Source organism: Amblyraja radiata, chromosome X (genome assembly GCF_010909765.2).
Source record: "Amblyraja radiata isolate CabotCenter1 chromosome X, sAmbRad1.1.pri, whole genome shotgun sequence".
In the NCBI taxonomy this organism is placed as follows: domain Eukaryota; kingdom Metazoa; phylum Chordata; class Chondrichthyes; order Rajiformes; family Rajidae; genus Amblyraja; species Amblyraja radiata.
The window spans coordinates 6817368-6832917 of record NC_045999.1 but is presented as its reverse complement, the minus strand read 5'-3'; the positions used below and the strand labels follow the sequence as shown (position 1 = coordinate 6832917).

Genomic DNA, 15550 nt, shown 5'->3' with positions numbered 1-15550 from the left:
CAACTACTCCCTCTGGCATCTCCTTCCATACTCTAACCACCCTGCTGGTCTGAAGAAGGGTCTCGACCCAAAACGTCACTTATCCATATTCTCCAGAGATGCTGCCTGACCCGCTGAGTTACTCCAGTAATTTGAGTCCTCTAGTGCGTTTGTTTCCATACCCTGCTAGATCCATTGTCTCAGCCATGGAAGGTCGACTGGGAGGCCATTCCCGAACTTATGAGACGGGGTTGCATTTGGGGCGCACTGAGGTTTGGGGTTCCTGTTAGGGTTGGTTCAACCTGGAAGGTCAGGGCAAGGTGTTGGGCGGCCGGGAGTCCTGGTTGGGACAAGGGGGTTAGGTCAGGGTCATGACCCTACATTGTGACCCGTCAAGTGACTGGATCAGGGTTGATGTCATAGCATCGGCATGGTGGAACAGCGGTGGACAATAGACAATAGGCGCAGGAGTAGGCCATTCGGCCCTTCGAGCCAGCGCCACCATACAATGTGATCATGGCTGATCATCCCCAATCAGTACGCCGTTCCTGCCTTCTCCCCATATCGCCCTGATAGGGCGCTATTTTTAAGAGCCCTATCTAGCTCTCTCTTGAAAGCATCCAGAGAACCAGCCTCCACCGCCCTCTGAGGCAGAGAATTCCACAGACTCACCACTCTCTGTGAGAAAAAGTGGTTCCTCGTCTCCGTTCTAAATGGCTTACTCCATATTCTTAAACTGTGTGGCCCCTGGTTCTGGACTCCCCCAACATCGGGAACGTGTTTCCTACCTCTAGCGTTGCTGCCTCACAGCGGCAGAGACTCTGGTTCGATCCCGCCCACAGGTGCTTGTCTGTATGGACTTTATACGTTCTCCCTGTGACCTGCGTTGGTTTTCTCCAGGAGCTCCGGTTTCTTCCCACTCTCCAAAGATGTACGGGTTTGTAGGTTAATCGGCTTGATAAAATTGTAAATTGTCCCTAGTGTGTGTAGGATAGTGTAAGTATGCCGGAATCGATGGTCGGCATGGACATGATGGGCCGAAGGGCCTGTTTCCATGCTCTATCTCTAAACTAAACTAAACCAAAAAGCCAGAAACACGAGTAAGGGTGAAAGAAAAAGGAAATAAAAATGTAAATAAAAGTTCTGAGTGAGAGAGAGTTATATGAAATGTCGACCTTCAATGTTCTAGTGGGGAAATTGATTGGCCGTTCGTGTCACCTTGATGTATGTCCCACTCTGCGAGAATGCAGGATCGGTATTGTATTAAAGGTTTCCAGAGCCGTTTAATTTATGGCATTGGCGATCCTTCACTTTGAGAGATGTTACTAAGAGATCTGCGAGCAATTCAGGTCATTTACAGGGAAGAGTCAGGTGGAAACTCGCTACTTGCGGAGAGAGGGTCCAAGATGTTGCTGTGAGCTGGTTTTTTATAAGAAGGAAAGAGCTGGCGTTGAAACCGTTGACTCATTCCAATGTTGATGGCTTGACTCGGATAATTAGACAGCAGTGCCCTCTATAGGAGTGAAGATTAATAATCAACCTGGTACATAAATCTTTCAGAGTGCACGTCAGATAATTTCCAAAACAGCGGACCTGAGTATGTCCATTAGACCTGTGTAGGTCAAGAAAAGTGCTACCCAGCTTTCTCCCTCCTTCCGACAAAGGGAGACTCAGCAGTAGAATTGCTGTCTTAAGGGCCTGTCCCACGGGCATGCGACTCCATGCGGCAAGCGCGAACTAAAGGGCCTGTCCCACCAGCATGCGCCCGCAGCCGCCTCGACGCCGTATGTCACACGCGAACTTCCCGCGGACTTCGCTCGAACTCCATGTCACTCACTCGACCTACGCGCGGCCCCCGCTTCTGGTTAGGTCGCGCTTGCCGCATGCAGGCGCATGCTGGTGGGACCGGCCCTTTAGGTTGCGCTTGCCGCATGGAGTTTTGCAGTATTTGCATACTCCTTTATCAAGTTACCTACTCTGTGGATTGTCACCTTGTCGTGGTGGAGAAGCTCGTGTGGTCCTGAGATCCTGAGAGCGATACCGTCTGGAGCTACACTCCTGGTAGGGCCACCCATGGCGGTGAGGTCGAGGGGGAGGTCTGGTCCCTGACAAAGAGCAATCCAACCAAGACCTCAACGGTGGAACAGGCGGAGGACGATGGCTGACCTTAGAGGAGCGTCACAACGGCTGGGAAGGCGGATGAAGGCTGCGGCAGAAAAGGGTCTCCGGTCGTCTTGGACTCCAGGCCACTGGAATCTGACCCAGGTCTGTCAAGGACCGTGGGTGGGGTGGCTGTCTGTGCACCAGTCTCCCCACGTTAAACAAAGTCACGCACAGGCGTCCTCCAACCCTGGAGACACCCATGGTCAGCCATGACCGAAGGGGGCCTAAGAACGCCAAGACTAGTTTAGTTTAGAGATACAGCACGGAAACAGGCCCTTCGGCCCACCAGGTCCATGCTGACCAGCGATCCCCGCACATTAACACTATCCTACACACACTAGGGACAATTTACAATCTTTACCAAAGCCAATTAACCTACAAACCTGAACGTTTTTGGAGTGTGGGAAGAAACCACAGCACCTGGGGAAAACCCACATGGTCATGGGGAGAACGTGCAAACTCTGTAAAGACAGCACCCGTAGTCAGGTTCGAACCCGGGTCTCTGGCGCTGTGAGGCAGCAACTCTACCGCTGTGCCATCGTGCCACACAGGTCTAACTCACTAAAATGTACCCTTTGGAGCTGGTGCAGAAGAGATCTAAATAAGGGTCCCCACCCAAAACGTTGCCTACGCATGTACTCCAGAGATGCTGCCTGACCCACTGAGTTACTCCAACATTTTGTTTTCTACGCAAGATTCCCGCATCTGCAGTCCTTGTCTAGGTTTACCAGAGTGCAGCTGGATTATAGGGCATTCATTATAAGGAGAGGTTGGACAAACATAGATTGTTTTCTCTGGAGCATCAGAGGCTGAGGGAGAGATCTTGTTACAAATATATAAAAATATGAGAAGCATAGAGAGGGTAGGAAGACCAAACCTTTTTCCCAGGGTGGAGATGTCAAAGACTAGAGGGCACAGCTTCAAGGCAAGAGGGGCAACATGTAAAGGAGATGTGTGGGACAATTTTTCCTTACACAGAGGGTGGTGGGGGCCTGGGATGCACTGCTGCATTTGGCGGAGTTTAGAACAGTTTGCCCTCGACTCACAATCGCCACGGGGTCCTAGGAGGTCTTTGTAACTCTCCTTCATGCTCGAGAGTGGTCCCCGCGTACTCGAGGCCTCAGCTAGGTCGCGGCGTATTTTTCAACATGCTGAAAAATGCCCGCGAGTAAAAAAAGGTCGCCATGGAAAAAAAATTCTGTCATAAGTGATAGGAGAGAATTAGGCCATTCGGCCCATCGAGTCCTCTCCGCCATTCAATCATGGCTGATCAATCTCTCCCTCCTAACCCCATTCTCCTGCCTTCGCCCCATAACCCCTGACACCCGTACTAATCAAGAATCTATCACACAGAGAGTGGTGAATCTCTGGAATTCTCTGCCACAGAAGGTAGTTGAGGCCAGTTCGTTAGCTATATTTAAGAGGGAGTTAGATGTGGCCCTTGTGGCTAAAGGGATCAGGGGGTATGGAGAGAAGGCAGGTACAGGATACTGAGTTGGATGATCAGCCATGATCATATTGAATGGTGGTGCAGGCTCAAAGGGCCGAATGGCCTACTCCTGCACCTATTGTCTATGTTTCTATGTTTCTAGGTAATGGAGGGTCTCGACCCAGAACGTCACCGATTCCTCCTCTCCAGAGATGCTGCCTGAGTTACTCCAGCATTTTGTGTCTATCTTGGTGACTGATAGGTGGAAGCAGGTTTAGTCGTAGTAGGTCGGCATGTTAGTCGTAGGTAATCGAGGGTAGTCGAAGGTTGTCGTAGATAGTCTTCATCCTAGTCGAAGGGAGGTCCACTATTCGGTGTCCAATTTTCCCGAAGTTAGTCGTAGCTAGTCTTCAACATAGTTGAAGGAGGTCTTCAACATGACACTTTTTCAAACTCTCCTAAACTCTTCTAAACTCCCCAATTAGGTCGCCGCAGTGGGACAGCCCCTTAAAAGTCTGAAGAAGGGTCTCGACCCGAAACGTCACCCGTTACTTCCCTCCATAAATGCTGCCTCACCCGCTGAGTTACTCCAGCATTTTGTGTCTACCTTAAATTAAACAAATACCTCCCCAGTGCCACAAGGAAAAAAAACATTCTGTTAGCTTCGCAATTACTCCATGTACCTGCACATCTTGCACTAGAACATATAGATCCCATCTGCACCTCAGAGCTCGACAATCTGTCACCATTTAGATAATAGAGTTGTTTTTTTAATGTTCCTGCCACAGTGGACAATTTCTCATTCCCAATATTAGACTTCATCAGGCAGCTCATTGTCCACTTACTTAACCCAGGAGTACCTCTTTGTGCCTCCATTGCGTGACCCGTACCTTTGTGGTACTTACAAAATTCTTAAGGGTTTGGACAGGCTAGATGCAGGAAGATTATTCCTGATGTTGGGGAAGTCCAGAACTAGGGGGTCACAGTTTAAGGATAAGATGGAAGTTTTTTAGGGCCGAGATGAGAAAATCTTTTTTCACACAGTGGCCCTTGTGGCTAAAGGGATCAGGGGGTATGGAGAGAAGGCAGGGATGGGATACTGAGTTGGATGATCAGCCATGATCCCTTTAGCCACAAGGGCCACATCTAACTCCCTCTTAAATATAGCCAATTAACTGGCCTCAACTACTTTCTGTGGCAGAGAGTTCCAGAGATTCACCAGAGAAATATTTTTTTCTCATCTCGGTCCTAAAGGATTTCCCCTTTATCCTTAAACTGTGACCCCTTGTCCTGGACTTCCCCAACATCGGGAACAATCTTCCTGCATCTAGCCTGTCCAACCCCTTAAGAATTTTGTAAGTTTCTATAAGATCCCACCTCAATCTTCTAAATTCTAGCGAGTACAGGCCGAGTCTATCCAGTCTTTCTTCATATGAAAGTCCTGCCATCCCAGGAATCAGTCTGGTGAACCTTCTCTGTACTCCCTCTATGGCAAGAATGTATTTTCTCAGATTTGGGAATGGTGTCTGCTTTGCGCTTCTTGTGACAGAAGCCAATTAACCTACAGTACAAAGCTGTACATCTTTCGGAGTGTGGGAGGAAACCGGAGCACCCGGGGAAAACCCACACAGGTCATGGGGAGAACGTAGAGTGCAAACTCCGTACAGACAGCAACCGTGGTCAGGATTGAACCCGAGTCTCTGCCGCTGTAATGGCCCTGTCCCACGGTAGGAGTTCATTCCAAGAGCTCTCCCGAGTTTAAAAAAAATCAAACTCGCGGTAAGCACGGAGAATGGACGTAGCGGGTACGTCGGAGCTCGGGGACGTCTCTTAGCGGCTCGTAACGCTAACGGCAGGTACTCGGGAAGACTCGCTAACGGCAGGTAAGTACGTGAAGACTCGTGAAGATTTTTCAACACGTTGAAAAATGTCCACGAGAGCCCCGAGTACCGACGAGTGCCATTGCCGTAAATCTCCGAGATCGAATCAGGGCAAACTCGGGAGAGCTCTTGGAATGAACTCGTACAGTGGGACAGGGGTTTGAGGCAGCAACTCTACCGCTGCACCACCGTGCTGTTGTTAGTTAAAATACAGCATTGAGCTTGCAGTTCACCCACGATCTCCCATCAGCTCCTTAGTAAGTTACAATGGCACAGATCAATACCACACAATTCCCTCAGATCATTTAATCTGAAGAATTTCTGCTGTCAAGCTTTTCTTATTCTGTTCAAAGTGATTTATAAGCCCTCCCTCATGCGATCTCTGTCTGTAGTGATGAGGCCTACAGTCATACAATGATACAGTGTGGAAACAGGCCCTTCAGCCCAACTTGCCCACACTGACCAACATGTCCCAACTACACTAGTCCCACCTGCCCGCGTTTGGTCCATATCCCTCCAAACATGTCCTATCCATCCATGTTCAAGAACTGCAGATGCTGGAAAATCGAAGGTAGACAAAAATGCTGGAGAAACTCAGCGGGTGTGGCAGCATCTATGACAAAAATGCTGGAGAAACTCGTCTGAAGAAAGGTTTCAGCCCGAAACGTTGCCTATTTCCTTCGCTTCATAGATGCTGCTGCACCCGCTGAGTTTCTCCAGCATTTTTGTCTACCTATCTATCCATGTACCTGTCTAACTGTTTCTTAAATGTTGGGATAGTCCCTGCCTCAACTACCCCCTCTGGCAACTTGTTCCATACACCCACCACCCTTTGTGTGAAAAAGTAACCCCTCAGATTCCTATTAAATCTTTTTCCCTTCACCTTAAACCTATGTCCTCTGGTCCTCGATTCACCTACACTGGGCAAGAGACTCTGTGCACCTACCCGATCTATTCCTCTCATGATTTTGTGGCTTGTGGCTGGAGGCCTTGCAGCAGCCTGGAGCTCCCCTGGAATGGGCACCGCTCATAAGGCATGGACCGAGGGCATGGACTGGACTTTGAAAATGGTGCCTCTTGGACACGTGGGATCAGTAAACTATTTCTGATCGGGGATGTATCTGCCAATACTCTGCTGGACTTTGTCTAATAGCCCTGTCCCACGGTGCGAGTTCATTCCAAGAGCTCTCCCGCGTTTAAAAAAAATCAAACTCGTGGTAAGCACGGAGAATGAACGTAGCGGGTACGTCGGAGCTCGGGGACGTCTCTTAGCGGCTCGTAACGCTAACGGCAGGTACTCGGGAAGACTCGCTAACGGCAGGTAAGCACGGGAAAACTCGTGAAGATTTTTCAACAAGTTGAAAAATGTCCACGAGAGCCCCGTGTACCGACGAGCGGCCATTACCGTAAATCTCCGATGTTCGAATCAGGGCAAACTCGGAAGAGCTCTTGGAATGAACTCGTACCGTGGGACAGGGGTTTTAAGACTAAACACTCCCATCATGTGGGCAGCACGGTGTCGCAGCGGTAGACCCTGACCATGGGTGATTGTCTATATGGAGTTGGCACATTCTACCCGTGACCTGCGTGGGTTTTCTCCGAGATCCTCGGGGTCCTCCCACACTTCCAAGACTTACAGGTTTGTAGGTTAATTGGCTTGGTGTCAATGTAAAATAGTCCCTGGTGTGTGTATGTGCGGGGATCGCTGTGTCTCTAAAACTAAAAATCTTAAACTAAAAGAATGCCATTGTGTGTTTGCATGGAACCATTGAATCCTTCCTTCTCTACACGATGGCGGTACCATGTCATTTGGTTTCCCTACGCACAATCTCTACAGGTTACTGAACCTAGACGTCGCTCAACCATCGCAGATAGCTACACGGAAAACATTGACAGTCCCACATAGTGTTGCCAACCGTCCCGTATTAGCCGGGACATCCCGTATATTGGGCTAAATTGGTTTGTCCGCCCTTGTCCCGTATTTGACTGCTACTACTCGGGTCGAGGGGACTGTGGGGTCGGACCCCGCCTCACCCGTCCCGACGTAGTGCAGCCCATGGAGTGCAGCAGCAGCAGCAGCAGCAGCACCTCGCCCGTGGCCCCGTCGGTCGGTCGGCAGCCCAGCCAGCTGTCCGACCTTTGGGACCTTCGGTCACCGCCGACACCACCACCACCCCTCCTTGTCACGGCCGATCATCGGTTCACGAGTTGGACGGGGCGCCGGACTTTGCAAGTGTGGCCCAGGCCAAAACTCCTCAGCTGGCCCGCCGGCTGGGCTTTGTGTGCAGTCCAGCACCCGGGCCAACTCATCATTCACCCACCCAGCCACGGCCGAGTCGGTCAACGAATTGCCGTCGGGAATTTGTCCCCAATTTTGACCTTTTGTCCCTTATTTGGGGGCGAGAAAGCTGGTGACCCTAGATCCACAGCACCTGCAATCCAGTCACTTCGTACCAGTCGAGCGGAACAGAACCCTCGAGACAATGACAGTGCGGAATATGTGTGATCGATTTGGCCGTATGTAGGCAGACTGGTTGCTCCACGATCAATACCCTGATCAATTGCCTCCTAAGTACAAACAGTTCTTCAAAGTAAATGCATTCCCGCTTGAACCATTGATGTAGAAAATAGGAGATGGAAACTAAAAGCTGGAGTAACTCAGTGGGTCAGGCAACATCTCCGGAGAGAAGGAATGGGTGACGTTTCGGGTCGAGACCCTTCTTCAGACTTCTCCACATGAAACATCACCCATTCCTTCCCTCCGGAGATGCTGCCTGTCCCGCTGAGTTACTCCAGCTTGTTGTGTCTATCTTTGGTGTGAACCAGCATCTGCAGTTCCTTCCTACACATGTAGAAAATGGGAACTGCAGATGCGGGTCTACAAAAAAAAGAGACAAAGTGCTGGAGGTCTCAGCGGATCAGACAGCATCCCCGGAGAACATGGGAAGTCTGAAGAACGGTCCCGACCCAATACCTCACCTACCTATGTTCTCCAGGGATGTTTTTTTTTAGTTTAGAGAGATACAGTGTGGAAACAGGCCCTTCGCCCCACTGGGTCCATACTGACCAACGATCACTCATAGACCAGTTCTATCTTATCCCAGTTTCACTACCCATACACTAGGGGCAATTTACATTAACCAATTCACTTACAAACCTGCACGTCTTCGGAAGGCGGGGGGAAACCGGAGCACCCGGAGAAAACCCACGTGGTCCCAGGTAGAACGTGCAAACTCTGTACAGACAGCACCCGAGGTCAGGATCGAAACCCGGGTCTCTGGCGCTGTAAGGCAGCAACTCTACCGCTGCCCCATTGTGCGGCCCTCAAATGTTGCCGCCTGACCCGCTGAGTTACTCCAGCACTTTTTTTATTCCCCTCTTGAACTAATTGTAGAAAAGACTTCCGAGGAAATGATGGCCATGCTTGGTAGATCAAACTGCCTTGATTAAAGTAGGCCCCCAAGGAGGGTGTGGTGACAATGTACTCAGTGGTGTAAGATCTCCTGATACTTATTGTTAATTGCCTTTAGTTATTGATATTGGGTGTGAATCCTGGAGCTCCCTCCCCTATCATCACAATGACTTCAAGGAGGTAGCTCAGGGTTAAGCAAAGATCCTATAGCGGAGCAAGATAGACCACTCCAGCTAAATGCAATGGGCTGACGTGTAGTACGCAACGGAGCGGAACGTGGGCCTTTTTTTCATCCATTTCAGTAACCTGACCCGACCCGCAGTGTAATCAACGTTGCGGGGGAACAGTTTGTGTTAATAAATTATAATTCTGAAAATGAGAAGATTTTTACCAAATAACTTTTATTTTTACGAGGATGTTTCCGTAACCGGCTTCCGTCTCCACACTAGTAACTTTGCTCCGCTGTGATGGGATCTTTGGTGCGGAGACGGAAGCCGGTTACGGAAATGGGGCCGAAAATTACCCATGAATCTGCCCATGACTGTACTACGTCTTTTTCGTCGAGTGGTCTATCTTGCTCGCTGTAGGATCTTTGGGCACTACCATCGACCCCCCACAGCCCGTCAATGATGCGTTAATTAACAGGGGTTGGTTCAAACACAAAGGGGTTCATTGTCACACATTAAGCATCAGGAGGAGAGGACATCTCTTTATCGCTGTCGTAACACATCATAAATCCACCCCACATCTTGAAACAAGCATCCGTCATTATCAAAGACCCACACCATCCTGGCCACACACTCATCTCACCACTGCCATCGGGAAGAAGGTACAGGAGCCTGAGAAATGTAACGTCCAGGTTCAGGAACAGCCACTTCCCCACAGCCATTAAACACAACAATCTCATGAGCTCTGAACTACAACAGACTCTTATTATTATTATTATGATTATTGCACTGTTGTTGTTTGTTTTTTGTGTATGTATGCATGTGTGTATACTGTATGTCATTGTCACTATATGTTGTTGTCACGTGCGGGCGGAGCACCAAGGCAAATTCCTTGTATGTGAATACTTGGCCATTAAACTTATTCATTCATTCATTTAATATATATATATGTGTGTGTGTGTGTGTGTGTGTGTGTGTGTGTGTGTGTGTGTGTGTGTGTGTGTGTGTGTGTATAAATAAATAAACATATGTGAGTATGTGTATATATACACACTGAACTTTTTTTTCTCTCTTTCGTTTATCATATTATTTATTATGTTTACATATTCTGTTGTGCTGCAGCAAGTAAGAATTTCATTGTTCGATCTTGGACATATGACAATAAAACACTCTTTGGACTCTTGACATTATCAGAGAGCAAAGATTGCAGACGCTTATTAAATGAAAATTCTGGAAACACTCAACAGGTCGGGCAGCATCTCAGGAGAGAGAGACACAACAACAAAGTATTTCAGGGGGCAGTGCTGGAGTAACTCAGCAGGGCAGGCAGCTTCCCAGGAGAACAGTTTAAAAATAAGGGGTAAGCCATTTAGAACGGAGACGAGGAAACACTTTTTCTCGCAGAGAATGGTGAGTCTGTGGAATTATCTGCCTCAGAGGGCGATGAAGGCAGGTTCTCTGGATGCTTTCAAGAGAGAGCTAGATAGGGCTCTTAAAAATAGCTGAGTCAGGGGATATGGGGAGAAGGCAGGAACGGGGTACTGATTGGGGATGATCAGCTATGATCACATTGAATGGCGGTGCTGGCTTGAAGGACCGAATGGCCTACTCCTGCACCTATTGTCTATTGTTGATAACATGGAGAGGCGACATTTCGGGTGGGGGTTCCTTCTTCAGTCTGTAGAAGGGTCTCGACCGGAAACATCACCTATCCATGTTCTCCTGAGAAGCTGCCTGACCAGCTGAGTTACTCCAGCACTCCGGGTCTTCTTTAATGAACCAGCTTCTGCAGTTCCTTGTTTGCAACATTTCATGTCAATACCTGGCCTGATGAACATTTCAAACATCTTGTGTTTTTACAGACAAGTTAGTGATATCTTTATTTCATATATATCTAATTCCGTATAAGTGGTTCTTTAAACAATAAACAGTTTGAGGTTCCAGGAGTGCACGGCTTAATATGCAAGGCAATGTTTTTGTATCTAACGCAGATATGGTTCTGTAAACAGCAGCAGTTCAGACTCAGGTGTGTGTGTAGGTGTGGGGTTAACAGCAGGAGTGGTCATCAAATAATGCTCTACGAAGGACACAAGGAAGGTGGGGGAGATATCGGGACCTTCTGAGACCGCAGTCCCTGACGCTGGACTTACCTCTAACATCGCTGGAGAACTGAGCCGAATGCCTGGTGACAAAGTGCCTCAGCTGCTGGTCAAGGTCAAAGGAGGTCAGGTCCACATCCCAGGAGCGAACGCCTGCGTTTTGGGGAAAATCAAAGACAAGCAATCGTCAGCCACTGGGTCACACAATAAGAGTAGGCCGTTCGGCCCTGACTTCCCACACATCGACTCCATCCACACATCACCCTGCCTCAGACAAGCAGCCAACATAATCAAGGACTTGTCCCACCCCGGTCATTCATTCTTCTCCCTGCTCCCTTGTGGTAAAACGTACAGAAGCATGAAAGCGTGCACCACCAGACTCTGCCTGGGGAAACGCAGCCAATGTATCAAAGACTTGTGTTGGAAGGAACTGCAGATGCTGTCGAAACACAGTAAAGGTTGCAATCTCTCACCCCCAGCCCATGGATTGAACATGCGGTAGCCAGTGCCCCTTGTGCCTCTGCCGATGCCCATGTTGTCACCCTGAGACCATGTGGAGGGGTCCATTCACAGGCCACACACCCAGCCCCAGCAACCAGTGGGCCTTAGCTCACACTGTCTGGAGCCTCTGCTCCTCTGCTCAGCTGAGGGAATGTAATAATGGAACAAGGCAGATACAACAGCGGCATCTAAGAGGCTTTGAGATGTCCTTGAGTTGGTGGGTAGGTGTTGCCTGCTACGGACAGATTAAGGTCATAAGTGGTAGGAACAGAATTAGGCCATTCGGCCCATCAAGTCTATTCCGCCATTCAATCATGGCCGATCTATCTCTCCCTCCAAACCCCATTCTCCTGCCTTCCCCCCCATTACCCCAGACCCCGTACTAATCAACTAATTATTGGTTACCCTCGGACTATCTTTGTTCGGCTTTTTCTTGCACTAAAGGTTATTCCCTCGTCATGTAACTGTACACAGTGGACGGCTCGATTGTAATCATGTGTTGTCTTTCCGCTGAAGATAGACACAAAAAGCTGGAGTAACTCGGCGGACAGGCAGCATCTCTGGAGAGAAGGAATGGGTGACGTTTCGGGTCGAGACTCTTCTTCAGACTGGCTTCCGCTGACTGGTTAGCACACAATAAAAATCTTTTCATTGTACCTCGGTACACGTGACAATAAACTAAACTAAACTAAACAATACCTAATAAACTAAACGGATTGGATGTCCCACAGCTGAGACGAGCATAGAGCTGTACGTTCCCTTTCGCAATGAAGTACCTCCGGGCTTATTCTCTATTTAAGAATAAGGAGTAAGCCATTTAGAACGGAGACGAGGAAACACTTTTTCTCACAGAGAGTTGTGAGTCTGTGGAATTCTCTGCCTGAGAGGGCGGTGGAGGCCGGTTCTCTGGATGCTTTCAAGAGAGAGCTAGATAGGGCTCTTAAAAATAGCGGAGTCAGGGGATATGGGGAGAAGGCAGGAACGGGGTACTGATTGGGGATGATCAGCCATGATCACATTGAATGGCGGTGCTGGCTCGAAGGGCCGAATGGCCTACTCCTGCACCTATTGTCTATTGTCTATTGTCTCAATGATGCTCACAGCCCCAGACACAGCAAGGAGGTCAGGTTTGTTATGCGGACTTTGCTGCCAGCAAGTCAGATCTGGGCAGCTTACACAACAGCAGTATGAATATTGACTTCTCTAACTTCAAGTAACCCTTGCTTTCCCTCTCTCCATCCCTCCCCCTTCCTTGTTCTCCGGCCAGTCTGACACCCCCCCCCCCTCCTGATTAAGTTTTACCTCTGTATGCTTCGCTGTCACCTTCTACGAGCTAACGTTGATCTATTCAACATTTTCCTTGAACTTCATCTCCTTTGATGTCTCATCTTCACACCTTACCCTTCCTTATCTCTGTGTCTCCCTCTCCCCTGTCTCAAGAGGGGTCTCGACCCGAAACGCCAACCCATTCCTCCTCTCCAGAGATGCTGCCTGTCCCGCTGAGTTACTCCGGCATTTCGTGCCTATGATCGGGTGTAAACCAGCATCTGCACAGTTCCTTCCCGCACAAATCCGGGCGAGGTTTGGTTTGAGTGGACTACTTCCAAATGCCTCGGCTGCCGGATGGGGCGAGAATATTTCTGCCTCTGCCCCAGATTAAATGCGGTAAATTATACAGCGTTGAATTTGGACGTGTGGGTACAGCACTCAGACAGAATAAGAGCAGCAGTAATCGATAGTTTCACTGAACACACAGCTGGCTCGCTCTAACAGTTGGTCGACACTAAGCACAGTCCCAAATGGGTTGCAACCAATGCTGGTGCAAAGTGATGTTATTGCCAGTCTGCTCGAAGACTTGTTGTTGATGCGCAATTTTAGTTTCAATCTGTGCAGAATTCTGTCTCTCGGCAGAGTCTGTGTGGTCGGAGCGGAGAGGCACTGCTAATGGCCCCACACTGGCTGAGAGAGAGGCTGGATAAATGGCAACACTCTCATGGCGGGGACATTTCCCACTTGTGATAAAGGTTCTAATAGGGTCGACTGGGCTTGTATTCACTGGAATTTAGGAGGATGAGAGGGAAACATACAACATTCTTAAAGGATTGGACAGGCCAGATGCAGGAAAAATGTTCCCCATGTTGGGGGAGTCCAGAACTAGGGGTCACAGTTTAAGAATAAGGGATAGGCCATTTTGGACTGAGATGAGGAAAAACATTTTCACCCAGAGAGTTGTGAATCTGTGGAATTCTCTGCCACAGAAGGCAGTGGAGGCCAATTCGCTGGATGTTTTCAAGAGAGAGTTAGATTTAGTGATGAGGATACATTTCTTTAGTCAGAGGGTGGTGAATCTGTGGAATTCTTTGCCACAGAAACTAGTGGTGGCCAAGTCAGTGGATATTTTTAAGGCAGGGATACTGTAGATATTCTTGATTAGTGCAGGTGTCAGAGGTTATGGGGAGAAGGCAGGAGAAAGGGGTTAGGAGGGAGAGATAGATCAACCATGATTGCGTAACACAGTAGGTGATGGGCCGAATGGCCTAATTCTTCTCCTATCACTTATGACCTTATGACTTTATGATGCATGATATGTGCAGGTAGATGAAAGATGGACTTGCCATCGTGTTATCCCAGATAGAACAATGAAATTTAAACTTGTAGCAGCACTACAGTGTATGTAACTCAAGGTAGGCAAAAATGCTGGAGAAACTCAGCGGGTGAGGCAGCATCTATGGAGGCAAGGAATAGGCGACGTCGCATATTCCTTCGCTCCATAGATGCTGCCTCACCCGCTGAGTTTCTCCAGCATTTTTGTCTACCTTTGATTTTTCCAGCATGTGCAGTTCTTGCTTAAACATGTAACTCAGTGGGTCAGGCAGCATCTCTGGAGGACATGGATAGGTGACATTAAACGTTTCGGGTCGGGACCATACAGCGGACTGATTGTGGATTGGGGGGGGGGGGGGGGGGGGGGGGAAAATTTGTTTTCTAAAACCCTCACTAAAAACAAACATGTGGTTCTATAGCACAATTCACAGCCCATATTTCATAGCAAAAGGATTTGAGTATAGGAGCAGGGAGGTTCTACTGCAGTTGTACAGGGTCTTGGTGAGACCACACCTGGAGTATTGCGTACAGTTTTGGTCTCCAAATCTGAGGAAGGACATTATTGCCATAGAGGGAGTGCAGAGAAGGTTCACCAGACTGATTCCTGGGATGTCAGGACTGTCTTATGAAGAAAGACTGGATAGACTTGGTTTATACTCTCTAGAATTTAGGAGATTGAGAGGGGATCTTATAGAAACTTACAAAATTCTTAAGGGGTTGGACAGGCTAGATGCAGGAAGATTGCTCCCGATGTTGGGGAAGTCCAGGACAAGGGGTCACAGCTTAAGGATAAGGGGGAACTCCTTTAAAACCGAGATGAGAAGAACTTTTTTTCACACAGAGAGTGGTGAATCTCTGGAACTCCCTGCCACAGAGGGTAGTCGAGGCCAGTTCATTGGCTATATTTAAGAGGGAGTTAGATGTGGCCCTTGTGGCTAAGGGGATCAGAGGGTATGGAGAGAAGGCAGGTACGGGATACTGAGTTGGATGATCAGCCATGATCATATTGAATGGCGGTGCAGGCTCGAAGGGCCGAATGGCCTACTCCTGCACCTAATTTCTATGTTTCTATGTTTCTATATTGGATGTCCAAACGCAACTTGTTGCTGGTAAAAAATAGTTCTGCATTGTTGCGGATGCATTGGGAATGCAGCAGTCCGTTTGTGTACAGCAGTCGCCTGTGGTCCAACTGCATCACAGCCAGGCGCTGATCTTCGATGACGTTGGCTGAGGGCGAAATAATGGCAAGGACACGGTGGCACGGTGGCGCAGCGGTAGAGTTGCTGCCTCTCAGCGCCAGAGTCCCGGGTGTCAAC

General features: G+C 48.8%; 1 protein-coding gene across 1 annotated transcript in view; it reads right to left on the bottom strand.

The window, feature by feature from the left end:
• Positions 1 to 15550, bottom strand: part of LOC116968225 (microtubule-associated protein 1A-like) — a 101832-nt gene that overhangs the window by 73657 nt on the left and 12625 nt on the right. The window contains exon 2 of the mRNA XM_033014904.1: positions 11181 to 11282. Coding sequence (XP_032870795.1) covers positions 11181 to 11282 — 102 coding nt within the window. The remainder of the gene's footprint in view (positions 1 to 11180; positions 11283 to 15550) is intronic.